The following is a 23,424-nucleotide window of genomic DNA, read 5'->3' as shown; positions in this document are numbered from 1 at the left end:
ATCCACATGCAAAAGAATGAAGTTGAAACCCCCTACTTCACATCATATGTAAAAATTAACTCAAAGCCATCAAAGACTTAAATATATGAGCTGAATTTATAAAACCCTTAGAAGAAAACAAAGAATTAAATCTTCATGACCTTGGATTTGGCAATGTTTTCTTAGATGCCATCTAAAGCACAAGCAACAAAATTAAAAATAAATAAATTGAACTTCATTAAAATGAAAACCTTTCTTACTTCAAAAAACCCCCACCATCAGGTCCTGACCAGTGTCTCAGTGGTTAGAGCACTGGCCTGTGCACTGAAGGGTTGCAGGTTCGATTCCCAGTCAAGGGCACGTATCTGGGTTGCAGGTTTGATTGTATGCCAGAGGCAACCAATCAGTGTGTGTCTCTCACATTGATGTTTTTTTCTCTCTCTTTCTCTCTCTCTCACCTCTCTGCTCTCCTCCTTTTCCCCCTCCTCCACCTCTCCTCCCTTCCAGTCTCTCTAAAAATCAATGGAAAAAATATTCTCTGGTGAGGATTAAAAAACAAACAAACACTATCAGGAAAGTGAAAAGACAACCCACAGAATGGAAAAACTTTTTTTTAAATATATTTTTATTGATTTCAGAGAGGAAGGGAGAGGGAGAGGGAGAGGGAGACAGAAACATCAATGATGAGAGAGAATCATCTGTCAGCTACCTCCTGCACGCCCCCCACTGGGGATCAAGCCTGCAACCCAGGCATATGCCCTTGACCGGAATAGAACCAGGGACCCTTCAGTCCACAGGCTGACGTTCTATCCACTGAGCCAAACCGGCTAGGACTGGAAAAATATTTTTGAGGGTAGAGAACATTTTTATAAACCATATAGCTAATAAGGGACTTGAATTTAGAATATGTAAGGAGCTCCTACAGCAGTGATGGTGAACCTATGACATGCAAACTCATTTTTTTGGTTGATTTTTCTTTGTTAAATGGCATTTAAATATATAAAATAAATATCAAAAATATGTCTTTATATAAGCATAACCAATGGACATAAGACGCTAGGGGTTAGGGGAGGCCAGGGGATTGTTAAGGGTGGGAAAAAAGGAGACATGTAATACTCTTTGTAATACTTTAAGCACTAAAACAATTAAAAAATAAATAAATAAAAATATATAAGTCTTTGTCTTACTATGGTTGCAAATATCAAAAAATTTCTATATATGACACGACACCAGAGTTATGTTAGGGTTTTTCAAAATGCTGACACGCTGAGCTCAAAAGGTTCGCATCACTGTCCTACAGCTTAGTAATAAAGAAGCAACCCATTTCACAATGTGGGAAAAGGATCTGAATAGATATTTCTCTAGAGAAGATATATAGATAGCCAATAAGTACATAAAAAGATACTTTAACATCATTAGTCGGTGGGGAAATGCAAATTTAAACTGCAGTAAGATACCACTTCACACCCATCAAGATGCTTATCAAAACGACAGATAATAACAAGTGTTGGCAAGGAGCTCTAGCCAGTTTGGCTCAGTGGAAAGAGCGTCGGCCTGCGGACTGAAGGGTCCCTGGTTCGATTCCGGTCAAGGGCATATGCCCAGGTTGCAGGCATGATCCCCAGTAGCGGGTGTGCAGGAGGCAGCCAATCAGTGATTCTCTCTCATCATTGATGTTTCTCTCCCTCTTCCTTCCTTTCTGAAATCAATAAAAATATATTTAAAACACACACACACACAAACAAGTGTTTGCAAGGATATGGAGAAATCAGAACTCTCATTCCCTGTTGGGGGCATGTAAAATACTGCAGCCATTTTGGAAACAGTCTGGCAGTTCCTCAAAAGGTTGAACAAGAGTTATCATGTTACCAGAAAGTCCATTCCTAGGTATATACTCGAGAAATGAAAACATGTTTACAAAAGAACTTATACATGAATATTCATAGCAACAGATTTATAATAGCCAAAACATGAATCTATCCAACTGCCCATCAACTGCTGAATAGATAACAGAATATGATATATGATAGAATATTGTTGAGCAGTTTAAAAAATGAAATACTGATCCATGGTACAACCTGAATGAACCTTGAAAACGCTGTGCTAAGGGAAAGAAGCCAACAAAAGAGCACATGTATGATTCCATTTGTACAAAATGTCCTGAATAAGCAAATCCATGGAAACAGAAAGTAATTTCATGGATGCCTAGGGCTGAGGAGTTGGAAAATGGCGAGTGGCTGCTAATGAGGGTAGGATTTCTTTTGGGGGTAATGAAAATGCTCTAAAATTGATTGTGTTGATGGCTGTACAACTCTGAATATACTAAAAACCACTGAATTGTACATTTTAAATGGGTGAGTTGTATAGTATGAATTATTCATCAACCCAAGTACCTATTCTGTGCTGGGGCTGGAAAGGGGGTGTGTTGGCCACTTTAATCAGTTTGGTGGAGCTTAAGAGATTGGAGGGAAGCACAGGCCTCTTAAACTAGTTTTCCCGCCCTCGTCATTGGGACTTACCTTATTACTAAGCTCTGGCCATTACTTTGGGGACTGTTTCTTGAAAATACCTATCCTAGGGGCTCTTATAAACCTGGCACCAAAGGTTGGCAGTGACTTGGGGAAGAACCTGAGCTGCCTGTGTCTCTTTTTCCACGGGCGTTTATTACTGAGAAGGACTTTTATGCCATATGCTACACCTGCTCCTTCCAGAGACATCCTCTCCTCAGTCACCCCCAGGACTCCCTGAGCTAGGTGATGAGGATGCCGAGGCTTTCAAGGCCACACAAGCGTACAGCAGAGGGAGGAATCTACATGATAGCTCTTTAGATTCTTGTCACAGATTAGTTGACTCTTAAATTGTTCCGGGAGATGCGCCAAGGTATCCCAACATAGAAATTGAGTACAGGAGGTCCTCAGGTTACGTCGGAGATTACGATGCGATGTAACGCGATTACGCCATAAGTCGGAACCCACCTACATAAGCACCTACATCACTCACATGGAGCACATACACAGCAGTAATGAAGTGAAACAGTAAAAAACAATTAAAAGAAAGATAATTCCTGACCTTGTGGTAAATAAATAATAAAAAACATAAAGCACATATATAGATATGTCGAAATAACGGAACTTTTCTTTTTTAATAAATGGGAGATGGCGACGTAACCACGAAACAACATACGTTGAGTTCAACATAACCCGAGGACTGTCTGTAATTATGGTTTTTCTTCCAATCTGCAGAAAAATGTATGAGAATAAAATAGAATTTTCTCAATTAGATTTTCTCCGGTAAATTTTTCTTAAGTCTTTGCCCACTGTAACTTTAGTTGTCATTAAAAGCTTGCAGATTGCCCTGCTGGAATGGCTCAGTTGGTTGAGCGTCGTCCTCTTTACCAAAAGGTTGCTGGTTCGATTCCTGGGTTGCAGATTAAATCCCCGGTTGGGGCACGTGTAGAAGGCAAAGAATTTATGTTCCTCTCTCTTTCTCTCCCCCCCCCCTCCCTTCTTCTCTCTAAGTATGTCTTTGGATGAGGATTTAAAAAAGAAGAGCTTGCAGATTAAAAAGAAAAAAAAAGCGAGCAAGCATCAGAGTTTGTTTTTTATTTCTATTTAACGTATGTGTGCGGGCATTGTTTTAAGCACTTCCAATATATTAAATCCTTTAACCTTTGCCAAATTGGTAAGAGACAGGTACTATTGCCATTATCTCTGTTTTACAGATGAGGATGGATAGGGGAGCATAGTGACATCAATAAATTTATCCAAGGCCAGCGACCCAGCTAGTGAATGGTAGAGCTCAGGTCCAGACTCAGCAGTCTGGCCCCAGAGTCTTCTGTTAACAATCATCCTTCATTCAGCAACTGGTCTTCTTCAGAATTATAATTTTATATTATTGACATAATATGGCTGGAAAAAATAGTTTCAGTCTATAGGGTAGAGTAGGTTAGGTTTTTATATCATGATATCAACATGCAGAAATCACCGTGACTTCTGCATGCATCTTGCCTGAATATATCTGATGTCCAACCACTGCTCTGTACCATGCGTTTTCAGTCCAAAAGGAGCTTGAAAGGACCTTAGTAAGTAGTTCCTGACTCACCTTTTCACATTTAAAACGAGGGCAACTGATGGGAAGTAACTCCTAACGTCTCCTGACTCTGACCAGTGACCTTTTAAAATAACAGGGACCTAAGAGTGGGGCTTCCCAAGAATCGGGTGGGGGGCTGTTCTTGTGTTCTTATTCAATCCTCAGTCACCCTGGCCATCCACTGTGGCACTACAGTTATTCCCGGTTTACAGAGCTGTCTAAGGCCTAGTGAGCAGGTGACTTGCCCAGCCAGCAAGTTGTAATTCCAGAGCCATCAGTCTTTATCACTTCGCTGTACCGCCTTCCCAACACTACACTCCTCTGTGACCTGCGTGACCCGTGGAGACTTTTCATTAATTGGGTCATAGAAAAAATTAGGTGGTTTACCTGAAGCCCAAAACACAGTACCCGGACCATATCAAATGATAAATACTACGTAGTTGCTGCTATTGTTACTAACAATGAAATTGGGTGAAATGATAATCTGCTAGTAGAGAATATGTTTATCTGTATCACTAGCAGCAATTGTGATGCCCAGGCTGCCTTAGAAAGATGAACCTTAGAAAAGTTTAGAAGGTTCTTTGAAAAATGGGGTGGAAACATCTTCAAAAAGAATTCCTCCCAGTTTTCGGCAGTGCCCCTTTGTGGAATCTAGGTAGAGAGGGACCAACTGCTCAGAGTCATTTTTGACCTGAGGAGGGTGTGACCCAATTTGTTGCTAAACATCTGTCTGGGCACTTTTTGGGGTGGTGGGGAAGTTGGGGGTCATTTGATGGTAACAGGAGAAAGGAATGTGTGGGCTCACGTTACTGCATTGGCTGTGTCAGAACATTTTTAGTGTATGTTAAAGTTGATGAGCTGGAACTGCAGAGTCTATTTTCCTAAGTTCCTAAGCTTGCCTGGCCTCTGGGGGCCTGGAGGGGTTTTGTGGCTTTCAAATTCTCTGTCAGGGTCTCAGGGCCCAGGGTAATGGCTACAGGTTTGAGGGACAGAAACATGTTTCCTCACAGGCAGTGACTCAACCCTCTCTCCTGGTGGCTGTCTCAGCCTCCATTGTGTTCTCTCCTCCAGGGGCTTCTGAGGAGAATGGCCTGCCTCACACTTCAGCTCGGACCCAGCTGCCCCAGTCCATGAAGATTATGCACGAGATCATGTACAAACTGGAAGTGCTCTATGTCCTCTGCGTGCTGCTGATGGGGCGTCAGCGAAACCAGGTGGGCCTCTCCCCCACATCTCAGGCAGGGAGTCGGACGCCAATGCTTCCTGGGCGTTGTGGTACGCCGCGCACTCCACGAGGCTGCCTCTCAGAATGGCTCTCTAGCCCAGCAAGCATTAGGTTTGATTTCCTTTTCCCTGAGGAAACCAGTCTGATTCCAGAGCTCACAGTCTTTCCTCTGTACTTTGCTGTGGGCAGCATTTCTAGGCAAAGCATTGGTGCCCTGAAGAACAGACAGTTTAGCTATGTTACCTGACCTTAACATGAAGAATAAATGGTCAGTGACTGGCAAGATGACTGCTCTGTCAATGCACTGGTGGACTTGCCAGTCTGATGGGGGCTAGCGGTGTGGGCCAGAGCCCAGCACTGTGTCACATTATGAAAACTGGGCAGCTACCAGGGGACTCCAGGTGTGCTGGGGTTCCCTAAACCTTCAAGTAGTTCCAGGAGGGAGGAGCAAGGGCCCGTAACCTACAAAGGAAGATAGAGGGTCTTGGAAGTATGCAGCATCTTCTTTAAGGTAGAGAAGGAGCCCTCCCCTGCCAGCTGCATTATTCTAGGGATGAAACGAGGCATAGGGGAGGGGGAGTAAAGGGGAGTGGAGGCTGTGCTCACGGGTCCTTTCATACCTTTTGATTCAGACGCCGGACCATCACCCACCTCTGTGTGAGACAGGTGCAGTTTCCCCATTGTACATGTGAGGAACAGTTCTAGATGGTGTAGACGGGGAAACTCACTGAAGGGGGACATCTGGCATGGCAGTGTCCTGAAGAAAGAGGGGAGCCAAGCATGCGGACCCCCAAGGCAGCCTGCCTGGTAGAGGGAGCAAGCCCCTGAGGTGGGAGCATGCCTGGTGGGTTGGGAGATTAAATAAGGAAACGGGAGGCTAGGGGCATGGGGCTGGACTAGAAAAGCAGTGAGGAGAGGAGGGCTGAGGGGTTGCACGGAGCCAGATTGCATCAGCTTTCATCGACCACGTTAAGGACTTTGGTGTTTTACTCTGAGTGAAATGGGAAGCTGACCCTGTGGCTGCCGTGTGAAAGATGACAGCTAGGACCTGCATAAGGTGGTAGGTGTCATGAGGAATACTTGCATTCTGGATCTGTTTTGAAGGTAGAACAGGTAGGATTTGCTGATAGTTTGGGTGTAGGCATAAAAGAGAAGACTTGAGTATGACTTCCTTAGTTCCTTCCAAAGGTTTTGGCCTAAGAAGCGGGAGGTTGGATTTGCCATTTACTGAAATGGCTAAGGTGGCAAGGAGTGGAAGGGTAGGCGTAGGGAAGAAGGTGAGCAGTACAGTTTGAACAAGTTAGGTGTGAGGTGTCTATTAGAATCCACACCTGGAGTTAGGGGAGAGGCCAGCACTAGAGGTATCGCTTTGGGGGTCATCCGCATATAGATGGTATTTAAAAACCAGGCACTCACTGGGTGAGATCCCACCCTGACGTCCACAGCACTGGGGCTCCTTCCTTCAGTATGGGATAGTATTTGTTATAAAAAGTAATAGTCATAATGTCTTACATATACTAAGTGCTTTACTTTTTTGAGGTACTTTCACAGTTATTTATGTTTGAATTTTCAGGTATTTGGTAACTTATACAACATGTGGTGACCCCTTTTTCTCCCTCACTTGATGCTTGAGAAAACCAAGGTGCACAAAGGGCCCTGCTCTCAGGTGCCAAGCATCGGTAGAGTCAGGATTTAAATTGCTGCCCTGACTCTTCTGTCCCAAACATAGCAGTTCCCTGCTTCCTGAGCCTTCCTGTTACCAAGTTTCTGTGAGTCATGTGGTCTTCAGTTAAACTGTGATTACACTGCTTCCTGGGTGGGACCATCGGCTGGTCTTGGAATCCGGCCCAACCGAGAGCCAGTGCTCTGCTGGCTCGTCCTTTGCACAGTCAGCAGTTACTGAGCGCCTGCTGTGTGCCAGCCCTGTGGGCACATGGGCTCACAGACCCTGCCTAGACCAGGATAGCAAGGGGAAGGGTTTCCTTGGCAAGGCCCAAGAGTGGCCTTCTTACTGTGCTTTTGGGCCAACTTCTGTGACTGGTCTTGGGTAAATTGAATCATTAGACTGGAGGAAATGCTCTCCACATCCATAAATTCCATCCCCCATTCATCATCATGAATGTAATCAATAGAGCAGTCTTTTTTTTCTTCTTTTTCAGCACATCCTGTAAGTCAGGCCCTGAGCTTCCCCTATATTACTTCATTGAGTCCTTTCAACAATTCATTTCCCATCAAGAGACTCGGCTCAAAGAAGAACACTGCCCAGAGTCACAGAGCTTTGTCAGATTCTGGTGTCCCCAGATAAATGTGCCTGTGGGGGGCTGGGAAGGGGCAGGCTTTAGGATCAGGACACCTGAGTTAGGTTGGCATCCTCACCACTGCCTTGCCCAAGGCAGTCCTGCTGAACTCCCATTTCCCCTTGCAAAGAGGGAATTAATGAGCACTGTTGCTGTGCTCAAGTATTTACATATCCATTCTGACTTTATTTATATAACAGCCTTGAAAAGAGGTAATAATAGCTTCATTTTGTGTTATGTGAAAAATTACTTTTAGTAGGTGAATAATTCATATAGTTCAATGTTGAAAAGTAGTTCTAGCCCAGCCGGTGTGGCTCAGTGGTTGAGCATTGACCCATGAACTAAGAGGTCGCCAGTTCGATTCTGGTCAGGGCACATGCCCTGGTTACAGGCTCAATCCCCAGTAAGGGGCGTGCAGGAAGCAGCTGATCAAAATTCTCTCTCATCATTGATATTTCTCTCTCTCTCCCTCCCCTTCCTCTCTGATAGCAATAAAAATATGTTGTTTTTTAAAAAGGTAGTTCTATATTAAACGGATAAATAATATCAGTGAAGGCTTTCTCCCCTCTGATCCTAAACATTCTGATTCTTCCGTAAGCATCTAATTTTACCAGTTATTAATGTATCTTTTTAGATTCTGTGCTTATAAAAGCAATATATTCCTCTCATTTTTTACATAATCAATAAATATAGCATGTGCACACTTGCTTTTTTAATATTATGTTTTGATGAATGTGCAATTCACTACATGTTAAAAAACCTTCATTCTATTTTACTGGTGTCAAGTATCCCATTAAGTGAATGTACCATAATTTATGTAACTATTCCCCATTGTTGGAAGTATAGGTTATGTCTATTTTGGTATTACAGATAATGTTGCCATGAGTAAGTTTGTACATGTGCCATTTAGTATTTATATGTATTTGTCTTTGTATAAATTCCTAAAAGAAGAATTGCTGGTCAAAGGGAATATGCATTTGTAATTTTTAGGGATACTACAAACTGTTCTTCCTCTCCAGGTAGCACCAGTGCCCTCCCACCAGCAGGGCAGGAGCGTGCCTGAGGCCCAGCTCACCAACACAGGATTATAAAACTTTCATTCTTTGCCAGTCTAAAAAAGTACAAAATTAGGTGTTTCAATTTCTGTTAATATTCTAAGTGAGGCTGAGCACTTTGCATATATTGAAGAACCTTTTATGTTTTCCTGTCTGTATCCTATGCCCATTTTTTCTGTAGGGTCGGTCTTTTTGTTTTAGAGATTTGTAGGATTCCTTATGGAGGAAATTAGCTTTTTGCCTGAGTGTGACATAAGATTTTGAGTATGGTCTCATCGGTCATATTTAACTTGTGGCTTTCCTTACTATGAGTTTTGCCACGCAGAATTTTAAAAGGTTTGTGTGGTTGAATTCAACACTCTTCTAGGCTTCTAGGTTTGGAATACTACTTTAGGAAGTCTTTCTCAGTGTCATTTTTAAAGCTTTTGCAGCCCTTCCTGGCTTGGCTTAGTGGATAGAGCATGGGCCCATGGACTGAAGGGTCCCGGGTTCGATGTTGGTCAAGGGCACATACCTCAGTTGCAGGCTTGATCCCTAGCCCCAGTCAGAGTGCATGCAGGAGGCAACCAATCAATGACACATCAATGTTTCTCTGTCTCTCCCCCTCCCTCCCACTCTCTCTAAAAAAATGAATGGAAAAAATATCCTCAGGTGAGGATTAACAACAACAACAAACAAAGCTTTTGCATAGATTTTTCTAGGATTCTTAGAGTTTCATTTTATTATATTTTTATCTTGCCTCCACTTGAAATTTATCCTACTATGAAGCATGAGGGGCATTTTTATTTTAATAACTAGAGTCCTGGTGTATGGATTTGTGCACTGGGGTGGGGGAGGGACTGAGGGAGATTGGCCGGCAGGCTCCGATCAGGCAATCTGTGCTGGCCGGCCAGGGGGAGGTTGGCTGTGGGAGCACACTGACCATCAGGGGGCAGCCCCTGCATTAAGCACCTGCCCCCTGGTGGTCAGTGTGCATCATAGCGACCAGTCATTAGATCCTAATGGTCGCTTAGGCTTTTATATATATAGATATGCAGAGGCAGGGAATAAATCAGAAAGGTTAAGGAATTTGCTTACAGTTACACAGTTTGTATGTGGTGGAGTTGAGAGACAAACCCAGGGCTATCCGAGTCCAGAACGCATGGTCTTAAAAGAGGTCCTATTGTACAGTGTGACTCCTAGGATATTGTGAGAATTAATGAGCAGGGTAGGGAATGTGTGGATGTTTTCTGTAAGCCACAACACTCCCTACTGACTGTTGCTTTCTTTGTCCTGAAGGTTGTTATTATACCAGCACGAGGCTTTGCTACATCTTTTCCTCACATTAGTTTTAAAATGCTTTTGCCTTCCGACCCCATCCAGGTTCACAGGATGATCGCAGAGTTCAAGCTGATCCCGGGGCTTAATAATTTGTTTGACAAGCTGATTTGGAGGAAGCATTCAGCATCTGCCCTTGTCCTCCATGGTCACAACCAGAACTGCGACTGTAGCCCGGTGAGCAAGGGACCCTGGGGACAGATAGGCTTTATTTGCCAGGAGTAGTTGTTTCAAGACCTGCTCTTGACCCTTTGAAATCTCAGTCTTTGAGAGTAGAACAGAAACCTCCAGTCATAACCTATTAATCCCATAACTGGAATCTACCTTGGGGAGGGACCTGACCCCACCCCTCCACCTATGCAGAAGTCCCTCTTGGCCTCCTCTTGCTTCCCTTTATATGCCTTGGGGGTGGGGGGCTCACTTTCCTCGAGGCAGGGCCACCCACTACATTATCTAACAACAAGATTGTCCTCATTCTGTGCTCTGCTGCACTATAATTATATCCATTGATAGTTTTGCCTTCAAGAACCACACACCACCTATGCTCTGCATCCAAAAAGGGATTTAGGATGCTTTCCTTTTTTAAGGAATTAAGGGCTCTCCGCTCCCTTGTCTCTGTCACGGTACCCTGGAGCGAGCAATGAACTGGGCGTTGGGGGGCCTGTTGTGCCACACAGCTTGTTGGGAGAGCTTGAACGAGTCACTGAATCTCTGAGCCTCTGTTTCTTGCAAAAGAAAGATCACTCTTCCTTGCCTGCTGGCCTCACAGGCCACATGGAGGCTCAGCCACCAGCAGGAGGAGGACAGTGCTCTGGGACCTTAAAGCGCACAAAACTGTCAGGGTCTAGCAGGGGTGGGCAAACTTTTTGACTCGAGGGCCACAGTGGGTTCTTAAACTGGACCGGAGGGCCGGAACAAAAGCATGGATGGAGTGTTTGTGTGAACTAATATAAATTGAAAGTAAACATCATTACATAAAAGGGTACGGTCTTTTTTTTCAATAGTTTTATTCATTTCCTCAGGCCCGCGGGCCGTAGTTTGCCCACGGCTAGTGTCATGGCTCCCCTTTGGTCTCTGCACTGTGTTCTGAGGGTTTTCCTCTGTGCCTTATCTTCCTGTTCACCATATTTCTCTCTGGTCTTGTTGGAGTTGCCTTTCAGCCCATCCATCTGATGTTTTAATTTCAAGTGAATATATTCGGCATTTCTAGACATTCTGTCAAAAATTACTTGATTTTTATTCAGATTATGTTAATGTTTTGTTCTGTTGCATTTTATCTCTTTTTAATTATTTGTAACATACATGTTTATGGTCTCTTTCAGATTGTTCTTGGGGTACTAATACTTGTGTTTGAGTCTTCAGACTCAACTTTGGGTAGAGTCTTGCCTCGGGCTCTGTAATGTATGGAGAGGTCACCTTTGGGGGGTGGGGGGTGGGGGGGCGTGTGTTGTTTTCCCTCTGAGTACCTGCGTAGCCTGGGCCCTGGGAGTGACTAATAAGCACTTTGCTTTGTCTGCCAGGTACTTCAGAGGCTGTTCTCCTGGGGCTCTCTCACCAGCAGCAGCCTGGCAGAGAAACCCTTCTTTCGCCAAATGTATGCACTTCCCAGGCTTTATGTGGGCCCACAGCTCTGTCTGGTCCCGCAGGGCATTAAAACCCAAGCCCTGGCCTAGATGAGTCTCATGTTCACTTCTCCACCATCAGTACTGTGCTCAGAGCTCTGAACTCAGTCCTTCATTTCTGAGTTCTTTTTTTTTTTTTAATTAAATCTTTATTGTTCAGATTATTACATTTGTTCCTCTTCCCCCCCCCCCCATAACTCCCCTCCTCCCAGTTCCCGCCCCACCCTCCGCCCTCACTCCCCACCCACTGTCCTCATCCATAGGTGCACGATTTTTGTCCAGTCTCTTCCCGCATCTCCCACACCCCTTTCCCCCCCAAGAATAGTCAGTCCATTCCCTTTCTATGTCCCTGATTCTATTATAATCACCAGTTCATTCTGTTCATCAGGTTATTTATTCACTTGATTCTTAGATTCACTTGTTGATAGATGCATATTTGTTGTTCATAATTTGTATCTTTACCTTTTTCTTCCTCTTCCTCTTCTTAAAGGATACCTTTCAGCATTTCATATAATCCTGGTTTGGTGGTGATGAACTCCTTTAGCTTTTCCTTATCTGTGAAGCTCTTTATCTGACCTTCAATTCTGAATGATAGCTTTGCTGGATAAAGTAATCTTGGTTGTAGGTTCTTGGTATTCATCACTTTGAATATTTCTTGCCACTCCCTTCTGGCCTGCAAAGTTTCTGTTGAGAAATCAGCTGACAGTCGTATGGGTATTCCCTTGTAGGTAACTGAGTTTCTTTCTCTTGCTGTTTTTAAGATTCTCTCTTTATCTTTTGCTCTTGGCATTTTAATTATGATGTGTCTTGGTGTGGTCCTCTTTGGATTCCTTTTGTTTGGGGTTCTCCGCGCTTCTTGGACCTGTAAGTCCATTTCTTTCACCAGGTGTGGGAAGTTTTCTGTCATTATTTCTTCAAATAGGTTTTCAATATCTTGCTCTCTCTCATCTTCTGGCACCCCTATAATTCTGATGTTGGTACGCTTGAAGCTGTCCCAGAGGCTCCTTACACTATCCTCGCATTTTTGGATTCTTTTTTCATTTTGCTTTTCCGGTTGGATGTTTTTTGCTTCCTCGCATTTCAAATCATTGACTTGATTCTTGCGCTCCTCTGGTCTGCTGTCGGGAGTCTGTATAATATTCGTTATTTCAGTCCGTGTATGCTTAATTTCTAGTTGGTTCCCCAATATAACATCGAGGGTCTCATTAGTTTTCTTGTAGATCTCATTAAGTTTATCGGCGGCTTCTAAACAGTTCTTGAGAGACCTTAAAAGTGTGGTTCTGAACTCTATATCTTCCATTGACAATTTTGTCCTGTTTCTTTGTCTCCGCATTTTGTTATGCTTCCTTGGTGCACCCCCTAGTGGTCTTTGTTTGCAGTCTTATAGTTAAACCTTGATTGTTGTAGCTAATACCAGGGAGGGTTTGACCTCCAGGCCAAGTGGCTATGAGAATCAGCTGTGTCAGCAGTGAGAGAACTTCTGTCCTCTAGGGAGGTGCTAATCTAGCCTTTGCCTGAGGCTATCCGGCAAATGCCTCTGTGCAGGTCTTGGGCAGGGCGGGTCGCACAGGATCAACAGGGTGGGCCGGAGAGAGCAGTTATGACGGCTCTCAGTCCTGTCCCCAGGGGCTCTGCCTCTCTGAGTCCCAGCACCCGCTGCAAAGCTCGGAGAGAAAGCTGCACTCGCTCTGACCGAAGCCAGACAGTCCCGCTTCTCCCGTTTGAGTCTGGGTCCCTAAAGACTCGCCTGTATCTGGAGCTCAGAGTCTGCGACTCCCTCCCAATTGAAAACGCCAACCATGCCCTCCGCCGCCAGCCCGCTCCGCGCACTCCGCACCTCAGAATTTGACTTCAGCACTGCGCCTCCTCTGAGTGTCCGTATGCGTTTCTCTTTCCTCCTAGTTGTAGGACTTCCACTCAGCCAGCGTTCCTGTGGTTCTGGGTGATGTCCGTTCCGTCTTTTAGTTTCACTTTTGAAGTAGTTGTTCAAAGCAGCAAACTCCTGCGTTAACCTATGCCGCCATCTTGGTTCTCCTCTCGTTTCTGAGTTCTATGGATTTTCCTTTCTTTCTTTTGAACTTAGCCTCATATTTAAAAGAATTTCAGTTACTTTTTAATCCAGTATGTTGTGGTATTTTTAGCAAGAAGAGTTCACATTAGCTTAATCTGCTATTGTCCAGGCATGGAAGACAACAAAGGGTTTTCTGACTCAAGAAAAGTCCTCATTGTGCATGAGGACAGAGGCTCAGAGAAGCAAAGCAATATGCCCAGGCTCTCACCAGAGTGTTTGCTTTCTTTGGAACATTGTGACTATGGTTTTAACATCAAGGTGCGCATCTATTTTAGGACATCACCTTGAAGATACAGTTTCTGAGGCTTCTCCAGAGTTTCAGCGACCACCACGAGTAAGTACGAGCTGTCCCTGGAAGGAGAGTTGTTGCTCTGTCTTCTCTCCTCTCGTTGTCCCATCGCTGACCCCGGCTCAGGAGGAGGACCTGGGAGCCGGGACAGCCACTGTCACCACAGTGGCTGCACTTCATGATACTGTAATAAGAGCTGCCAATTGTCCTGCCCTTCCTTTATGCCAGGCACTGCGCTGAGCTTTCCCTTAGTCCTCACTGCCACCCTAGGGAGTGAGACAGGAGAAGTTAGCCTCTTATTACCCTTTTTTGCTGGTACAGGGTCTTGACTTCAATTTGTTTAAAAAAGCAACCTCTGTGAAGCACACTAAAATGAGGTATGCCTTTAAAATGATGAGTTTCGTTTGGACATGTTGGGGGGAAGTGCCTTTAAGAAATCAAGTAGAACGTTCAGTGCAAAAGAAAGGCCTGGGATGCTAAGGGAAGAGGACTTGTTAGTGAATGTGGCAGGCAGAGGGGTGGGGATTGGGGCCATGGAGACTCCATGCCTCCCTCTGTGCCTGCTCAGGGGGTACCAGGTGTTGGGGAAGGGTACTTGGGGGATTCTTAGATCCTCCCTCTCTACAGGAAAAGGGCAGGGGACTACCCAGTGCTGACCTGGCAGCCTCAGTCCTGTCCTTAAGCTCCCTGCAACCCATTGGTTTCAGGAACAAGTACCTGCTGCTCAACAACCAGGAGCTGAATGAACTCAGTGCCATCTCTCTCAAGGCCAACATCCCCGAGGTGGAAGCCGTCCTCAACACTGACAGGTGAGCATGGATGGGGTACGGCTTTGGCCCACAGCCACCCTGGCTGCTTGTGTGCCCTGGGGCACACAGATGGGTTCACGCAGGTATGCAGACTTGTCCTTACATGTAGCTGCAGTGTCCTAAAGGTTCCTGTGTATAAGACATTCTTCTTACGTCACCTGCCCCTCCCCTTGCTCTCACCTTTGCTGACATCCTCCTTGATTGCATGGTGGCAGTTGCAGCCAAGCAGGACAAATAGAAGCAGCCCCCTCACCCTCAGCAAAGTCCCATTTGCTGGGTTATGCTTGCCTCATCATCTGGTTCTGGGCAAGGAGGTCACAGGCTCATAGGGTCAGGGCAAAGGAGGACTATATCCAGCAACACGAGTCATAATCCTCAGGTTTTTTGTTGTTGTTGTTGTTGTTTAAGGGAACAGAACTCTTGTTCAAGTGAAATCATAGTCTCACCATAATGTCTGTAGTGGATAAAGTAGAGCTTCCTTATTTGAAGAGAACATTTGAGAGTCCAAAACTCCTGCCTGCTTCTCCTTTTTTTCCCCATGATGAGGCCTGAGTCATTTTCTCCGAGGCACGGGTACTTGTTCAAGGCTGGCTGCAGCTGAGCCAGGGGCTCAGGGCACTCCCTGCCTTACCCTATTGGCACAGACTTTGCCCCATCTGGTAGATTCTGTCATGGCCTATTCGCAACCCACTTTTGGTGTAAATAGCCCTTCTTCCAGTAGGTCTGAGCCCTGTCTGATTCTTGGATGTGTTTCTGGCCTTTGATCACTTGCCAGTGGGTCTGAGAATGGAAAGCTGGCCTGAGATAAGGTGTGAAAGCACTTGGCTATTCAGTTCTAAGACTGCAGGGTGCCATGGGACGCTCTGGACACAGGTAGAGCGAAAGGGCAACCTGGCAGCCTGGAAATGTCCCCTTGTTTTTCCCCACCTAAGTCAGTGGGAATACCAGTCTCAGTGCCCCTGTTAGCTTCTCAGATCTGCCACCAATGTCCCTCTCTATTTTATTTTAAACTGGAGGCCCGGTGCATGAATTCATGCACCAGTGGGGTCCCTCAGCCTGGCCTGGGAGATTGGGTGGAAACCGGCTCTCCAACATCCCCTGAGGGGTCCTGGATTGTGAGAGGGTGCAGGCCAGGCTGAGGGACTGCACTGGTGCACGATTGGGGCCAGGGAAGGACACAGGAGGTTGGCCAGCTGGGGTGGGACCGCAGGAGGGCTCCAGGGCATGTCCGGTCCATCTCGCTCAGTCCCGATTGGCTGGACCCCAGCAGCAAGCTAACCTACTGGTCAGAGCGTCTGCCCCCTGGTGGTTAGTGCACATCATAGCGACTGGTTGACCAGTCAGCTGTCTGCCCCTGATGGTCAGTGCATGTCCTAGCGAGCAGTTGAGCAGCCTTAGCTTATCATTAGCATATTATGCTTTGATTGGTTGATCGGCATATTAGGCTTTTATTATATAGGATTTTTTCAGTATAAAATGGTTATTTTCAGCATTTAATTTTGCATTTAAGTGTTTTAGCTGTTACATATTGGGTGTAGATTTTTTGAAATCATTCTTTAATTTTGTAATTAAAGTTGACATATATTAGTGTATATCCCATTGATTAGACCTTATATAACTTAAGTGAGCCTCCTGCTATATCTTGTACCCATTTGACACCATACATAATTATTAGAATATTATTGACTATATTTCTTATACTATACTTTACATCCCTGTAACTATTCTGTAACTATCAATTTGTACTTCTTAATTGCTTCACCTTTTCACCCATTTCCCTAACCCCATCCCCATCTGGTAACCATCAAAATATTCTCTGTATCTATGAGTCTGTTTCTGTTGTGCTTCTTTGTATATTTTGTTTTTCAGATTTTTTTTTAGATTCAGTTGTTGATATGTATTTATTGCCGTTTTATTCATATTTTTTTATCTTTTTTTTCTTCTTCTTAAAGAAGACCCTTTTACATTTTATTTGATACTGGTTTGATGGTGATGAACTCCTTTAACTTTTTCTTGTCTGGGAAGCTCTTTATCCTTTAACTCTAAATAGTAACTTTGCTGGGTAGAATAATCTTGGTTGTAGGTCCTTGCTTTTCATCAATTTGAATATTTTTGCCATTCCTTCTGTCCTGCAAATTTTCTGTTGAAAAATCAGCTGACAGTCTTATGGGAGCTCCCTTGTAAGTAACTAAGTGCTTTTCTCTTGCTGCTTTTGAGTTTCTCTCTTTGTCCTTAATCTTTTGCATTGTAATTATGATGTGTCTTGGTGTGGGCCTCTTTGGGTTCGTCTTGTTTGAGTTTCTGCACTTCCTGGACTTGTATGTTTATTTCCTTCACCAAGTTAGGGAAATTTTCTGTCATTATCTTTTAAAATAGATGTTCAATTTCTTGCTCTCTTCTCCGTCTGGTACCCCCATGATGCAAATGTTGGTACACTTGAAGTTGTCCTAGAGGCTCCTTACACTATCTTCATTTTTTTGGATTCTTTTTTCTTCTTGCTGATTGGGTATTTTTTGCTTCATTATATTTCAAATCACTGATTTGATTCTCGGCTTCATCAACTCTGTTGTTGATTCCCTATAAATTAATATTTCATTTCAGTTAGTGTATCCTTCATTTCTGACTGGTTCTTTTTTATGGTTTCCATGTCCTTTTTTATGCTGTTGAAGTTCTCACTAAGTTCATTGAGCCTCCTTATAACCAGTTTTTTGAACTCTGCATCTAATATGATTGCTTGTCTCTGTTTTGTTCAATTCTTTTTCTGGAGTTTGGTTCTTTTCTTTCATGTAGGACATGTTTCTTTGTCTCCTCATTTTGGCACCTCCCTGTGTTGGTTTCTATATATTAGCTAGAGTTGCTACATCTCCCAAGCTTGGTAGAGTGGCCTAATGTAGTAAGTGTTCTGTACTAGGTGTACCAGTTAATAATGCGGATTTTTTTCAATAGATGGAGTTACACATATGTTATGTAAATGCGATTTGATAGGTATGCTATTTTGTTGTATTGACAGCAAGCTTCAGAACTTCTTATGTCAAATTTTCTGAAGGTGTTAACATCATAGATACTTTGACGCTTAAAAATGTAGAATTTTGTGCCAAAAAAAGAGAGCATTTCTGGGAAGTTTTAATTCATTATTTTGAAAAAGAGTGCTGCTGAAAGTTATCATATACTTCGGGAAGCTTATGGTGAACATGCTCCATCTCAAGATACTTGCGAATGCTGGTTTAAACGCTTCAAAAGTGAGGATTTCGATGTGAAAGACAAAGAACACCCAGGTCAACCGAAAAAGTTTGGAGACCAACGATTACAAGCATTACTGGATGAAGATGCGTGTCAAACTCAGAAACAACTTGCAGAAAGATTAAACGTTGCTCAGCAAACAATTTCTGATCATTTACAAGCAATGGGAAAGATTTTAAAGGAAGGAAAATGGGTGCCACATCAACTGAACGAAAGACAAAGGGAAAACCGAAAAGTCATCAGTAAAATGTTGCTTCAGTGGCATGAAAGAAAGTCTTTTTTGCATCGAATTGTGACTGGCGATGAAAAGTGGATTTATTTTGAGAATCCCAAACACACAAAATCATGGATTGATCCAGGTTAACCATCAACATCGACTGCAAGGCCAAATCGCTTTGGAAAGAAGACAGTGTTCTGCGTTTGGTGGGATTAGGAAGGTGTGGTATTATGAGCTTCTGAAACCAGGTAAAACCGTTAATACTGATCGCTACCAACAACAAATCAATTTGAACCACGCTTTAATCGTGAAACAACCAGAATGTGCCAGAAAACACAGCAAAGTAATTTTGCTTCATGATAACACACCATCACACACTTCAAAACCAGTTAAAGACACGTTAAAAGATCTTGTCTGGGAAGTATTAACCCACCCATCGTATTCACCAGACCTTGCTCCTTCAGATTGCCACTTGTTCTGATCGATGGCACATGCACTTTCTGAGCAGCACTTCAAAACGTGCGAAGAAGTGGAAAATTGGGTCTCTGAATGGTTTGCCTTAAAACAAGAAAAGTTCTATTGGGACGGTATCCACAAATTACCTGAAAGATAGGGGAAATGTGTAGCTAGTGATGGACATTACTTTAAGTAAAGCACTTTTGATGTTTCTCTTTAAATTATCGTGTTTTCTTTGATTACAAAATCCACATTATTAACCAGTACACCTGGTAGTGTTCAGTGGCACAGCCTGCCTATTTACCTGAGCTGGGTACTCTATGTGCAACCCCTGTGTGGGCTGTGAACCCCCTCCATTGTAGTTGAGCCTTGCTTGCTGTTAGCATGTCAAGGGGAGAGATTTAGCCCCTGGCCAATCAGCTGCAAGGAATGGAGGATCAGCTGTGCAGGGGCCCTCCCTATGGAGCAGGACTTACTTTAGCAGGGCTGTGGTGCCTACTGAGTCCACCCCTTGAGTGTGTCACTTGTGGAGATGGTTGGGTGGTGCTTTGACGTGGTCTGAAGCTGTCTACTGGGTGCGATAGCTCTGGGACCTCCCGCAAGGTGCAGACCAAGGTCAGCTGCCACCTGTGTTCTGACTGGGACCTCCTGACATGAGCTACAAAGCGATGTGCAGATGGCTGCTACTTGTACTGGACTTGGAAGTGCCCAGGAAAGGCCAAGCTATGAACCAAGGCCAACTGTAACTAGTGCTGGGCCTGGGGTCACTTTGCCCGAGGTACGGGGCACACCAAGGCCAGATGCTGCTTGTTTGAGAGATTTAGGAAAGTCTGAGACATAATCCAAGACAGCCCATTCGAATAGAAAAGCCATTGAAAAGAGCTTGGGTGGGCCTGAAAGTTGGGTGGGGCCTCAGGGAATCACCAGGGTGGGATGAACAGTATTAGCCAGGTTGATGGAGACTCCGATATGGTGCCTGCCTGCTGGCTCTGTGGAGAAAGGGCTCAGAAAAAGAACCATGGCTTCTGCCAGCACTTCTCTCTGGAAGAAAGCCCTCCCTCCAGCCATTACCATGATGCCAGACAATTCAATTCCTCCCTGTATGTCCCTGGTGCCCTGCAAGCTGCTGCCCCAGCATTGGAGCTGAGAGGGAGTGAGTCTGAGTAAGTCTATGCATGGGCCTTTAAGAGGAACTGCCTTGGACTCCAGCAGTCCTCTGTCTCACTCAGCCACAATTTTGACTGTTTTTTACAGCTGGAAGTTGTGGGGACTTCTCTTCCTGGTACTGAAACCCTGGGCTGGAAGGGCCTCACTCCTCGAGGGACCTCTGCAGCTGAGATATCCCTCCTGATTTTTATCTGCTCCATGTGGGTGTCTCCACCCCCTCTTCCAGTCTGTGTGTGGCTGCACCTTCAAATTCCTAGTTGTAGGTCTTCCATTCAGCCAGATTTTAGGCAGTTCTGAATGATGGCTGTTCTGTAGTTTAGTTGTAATTTTGATATAGTTGTGGGAGAATGCTAGTACTATGTCTACTTATGCTGCCATCTTGACTGGAAGCTTGTGTCTTTGTCTATTTTATTTCAGGAGTTTAGTGTGTGATGGGAAGAGGGGCTTATTAACTCGTCTGCTGCAGGTCATGAAAAAGGAGCCAGCTGAGTCATCTTTCAGGTAGGTCTGGGGACAGGCACCTGTCACTCTTGAGGGGCCCAGGAGCCATGTGTTTCTCAAGTGGTTAGAAATACCTCCTTTAGGCACCAGCTTCCACTCCAACATCTGGTTACTATGAGGTAAAAGGGGTTTGATTGCCATTTTCCCTGTGTGGCTTAGCAGGTTTGTATTAACTTTTGCTGCATGCCAGCAGTGTATTTCAAGAATTGACCAAGCATTCACCAAGTACCTATTCTGTGCTGGGCTGGAAAGGTGGAAGAGAAAAGCAGATACAGTCCCTGCCCCATGGATTCCCTGGCATGTGGGAAACAAGCATGAAAAGAATCTTGTTTCAATGCAGTGTGGAAAGCACGAGGCCAGGGCCTGCCCCAGGAGCTGTGGGGACAAAGGAAAACCTTTTCCCCAACGGGCTGGTGGGGTGGGCATGGACAGGGAGGTGGGCATGGACAGGGAGGTGGCATGGACAGGGAGGTGGGCATGGACAGGGAGGGCTTCTCAGCGTTCCTTAGACTCATCCGAGACCTGAAGGCTATGGATAGGAGTAGTGGGAGGCCTTCCATCAGGGCTGGGGGTGAGCTGTCAGTAAGCTCCATGCCCAAATGTGCCCCTGTCTATTCTGTCTGTCCAGCAGGCGTAAACTCAGTGGCCCGTTCACACATGTCCACACATGTCTATCAGGTTCCCTCACGCATCCCTGGCACCCCTCTCTTCCATGTCCTCCTGTCCTTCTGAACGGACAAAGGCTAGAGTGGCATTTTCACGTTACTGGGGCTAGCCCTTCTCTGAGACACAAACCCCTTCCAGACAGAACAAAATAGAAGACTGTTCCTCACCATGCTGTCAGCTCCATGAAGCTGGGGACTCTTGCTGTGTCCCCAGTGCCTAGTAGAAGCCTGATGCCTGATAGATGGTCTATAAATGTTGAATACGTGAAAAGTCAGCAAACATCTCCCAGTACCGTGGGGAATGGAACATGGGCCAGAAGAGGGCAGCCTTAGCCACCTGGGCCAGGGGTCAACATTTGGGTCGCAGGTTTTGGCAAGCCCGGGCTGTGGAGAGTTTCCTCCGAGGGACCACCTCCTATGCAGACCAGATGTTCCTGCTGAAGCGAGGCCTTCTGGAGGTAATGGCCTGGAGGAGCCAGGGTGTTGGGTGTCCCGTTCTTTCCCCAGCCCTATGCATTGCTTTCCTGTCCTGAGACCTAGAAAGCTGGGCAGGAGATACTGGATCTATTTTAAATGCCAGTGCAGATTGCCTTGGTATGGGCCCTGAGTCTCCAACCGTGGGTTCCCGATGGGTGCTTCCCGGATGATTGGAGGGCCGAGGGGTGGCTGTGGAGGACATAAGCATCTGCAGAGTCACCCAGCAAGGCCTTTGGACCCTGAGGATATGTTGCTGCTGACTAAAAGTTTATTTCCCTTTATTGAAAAGTGGCCTTCAGAAAAAGCTTACAAAATGGCCAAAACTATAATTGATTTAAAAAAGATATATGAACAAGAAACTGACCTAGCAATTATTGTAAAATCTATATGGAAAATAATTTATCCAAATCAGTGTAACTTCAGGAAAAAGAAAATGAAAAATGGAAACAATTTAACTGTCATAGAGAACCTTATCAAAGAGATAAATTGGCTTTTTGTTCTTGATAAACTCATTTATTTTAGTGTAAATGTTTTCATTCATAAACATAAATACTAACCATAGGGTCAAAATGTGCTTCCTGTGCTTAAAGCCTGTGCTTCATTTATTTGAGTGGCCTCAGGTGCTCGGGCAATGGCCAATGTTACATCTGGAGACACCTCCCCTCGCTGGCAAGCTGGAGAGCCCTGGCCATCTTGGTGCCCACAGAGCAGGTCACAGGCTTTAGTTCTGAGCCGTGGGCAAGCCAGAGAGGTCGTGGCTACATACCCCACCAACCCCCACTTCCTGGGAGGTGTCGGTCCTGGTCCTGCCCTCGGAGCCACCAGCATCCTCAGATAAGCATCTAGAAGGGAAAGCAGGTTTCATTGACCCGGATGCTTTCTCAAAGCAGATGTCGTGTGGCCTGAGCTACATGCCAGGCCCTGGTGGGAAGCCGGTAGCTTAGAAGAGTGCGGCCTGGGGGTGGCAGCCACACCTGCCTGTGGGCCCCAGAGCTCAGCTGCCTTCCTGCCTTCATCTGTCATTCCCCACCCCCAGCACATCTTGTACTGCATCGTGGACAGCGAGTGCAAGTCCAGGGATGTGCTGCAGAGCTACTTCGACCTCCTGGGGGAGCTAATGAAGTTCAATGTTGATGCATTCAAGAGATTCAATAAGTACATCAACACTGATGCAAAGGTAAGACTAACAGGGCGCTGTGGGGTTTGCTCTATTGTTCAGAAGTTACCTTGGAGCCCTTGTCCTCACCAGTCTCTGGTACTGGTTTTAAATTGGAGACTACTAGTATTAGGGAGTCAATGGACAGCCTTGAGCAGGCAGTTACTAGCATCTTTGTGCTGGACATTAAAGTGTCAGCCGCTTGTGAGCAGGTGTGATGGTTGGGAGCAGGTGGGCTGTGAAAACGGCTGTGTGGTGGGTGCCATCATGAGCTCCAGATAGATGGGCTGGGCCTAGTGTGTTAGGCTCAGAGGGTGTGACAGAAACCCAGTTCAGACTAATGAAGTAGAAATGAGGAGTTTGGCATCCTTCCTTCAGTGGAGAAAACACTGGACGTGGTGTGAAAAGATCTGGGGTAGCCCTGCTGGGGCAGGTCAGGCAGCTTGTCTGCGCCTCTGTTCACTGGCGACAACTGGGCAGAGGTAGGTCAGTGCCCTTGCAGTGACTCCACCACTGCAGGCGCCTGCCATCTCCCGTCTGAGCCGTGTCTCCCCACTTAGTTCCAGGTGTTCCTGAAGCAGATCAACAGCTCGCTGGTGGACTCCAACATGCTGGTGCGCTGCGTCACTTTGTCACTGGACCGATTTGAGAATCAGGTGGACATGAAAGGTAAGAAAAGGCCAGAACACCAATGCAAATGCATCCAGGGTGGCCTCGCTGGTGTCAGACACCCAGCTTTCAGCAAGGAGACAAGAAAGGCTGGAAGAAGCCCCACCAAACATTCTGTGGCTG

General features: G+C 45.3%; 1 protein-coding gene across 3 annotated transcripts in view; it reads left to right on the top strand.

The window, feature by feature from the left end:
• The window catches only part of TRPC4AP (transient receptor potential cation channel subfamily C member 4 associated protein), a 91,058-nt gene that overhangs the window by 64,658 nt on the left and 2,976 nt on the right, over positions 1–23,424 (top strand). For 2 of the 3 annotated variants that reach the window (XM_059705966.1, XM_059705968.1), the window contains exons 9-16: positions 5,116–5,282; positions 10,008–10,139; positions 13,931–13,989; positions 14,652–14,753; positions 20,251–20,334; positions 21,367–21,457; positions 22,513–22,653; positions 23,193–23,301. In XM_059705966.1, the coding sequence (XP_059561949.1) occupies positions 5,116–5,282; positions 10,008–10,139; positions 13,931–13,989; positions 14,652–14,753; positions 20,251–20,334; positions 21,367–21,457; positions 22,513–22,653; positions 23,193–23,301 (885 nt within the window). The remainder of the gene's footprint in view (positions 1–5,115; positions 5,283–10,007; positions 10,140–13,930; positions 13,990–14,651; positions 14,754–20,250; positions 20,335–21,366; positions 21,458–22,512; positions 22,654–23,192; positions 23,302–23,424) is intronic. The other variant, XM_059705969.1, reaches the window with a different exon arrangement.

Source organism: Myotis daubentonii, chromosome 8, assembly GCF_963259705.1.
Source record: "Myotis daubentonii chromosome 8, mMyoDau2.1, whole genome shotgun sequence".
Classification (NCBI taxonomy): Eukaryota; Metazoa; Chordata; class Mammalia; order Chiroptera; family Vespertilionidae; genus Myotis; species Myotis daubentonii.
The sequence above is the reverse complement of the archived record's forward strand: the minus strand, read 5'-3'. Positions and strand labels throughout refer to the sequence as shown.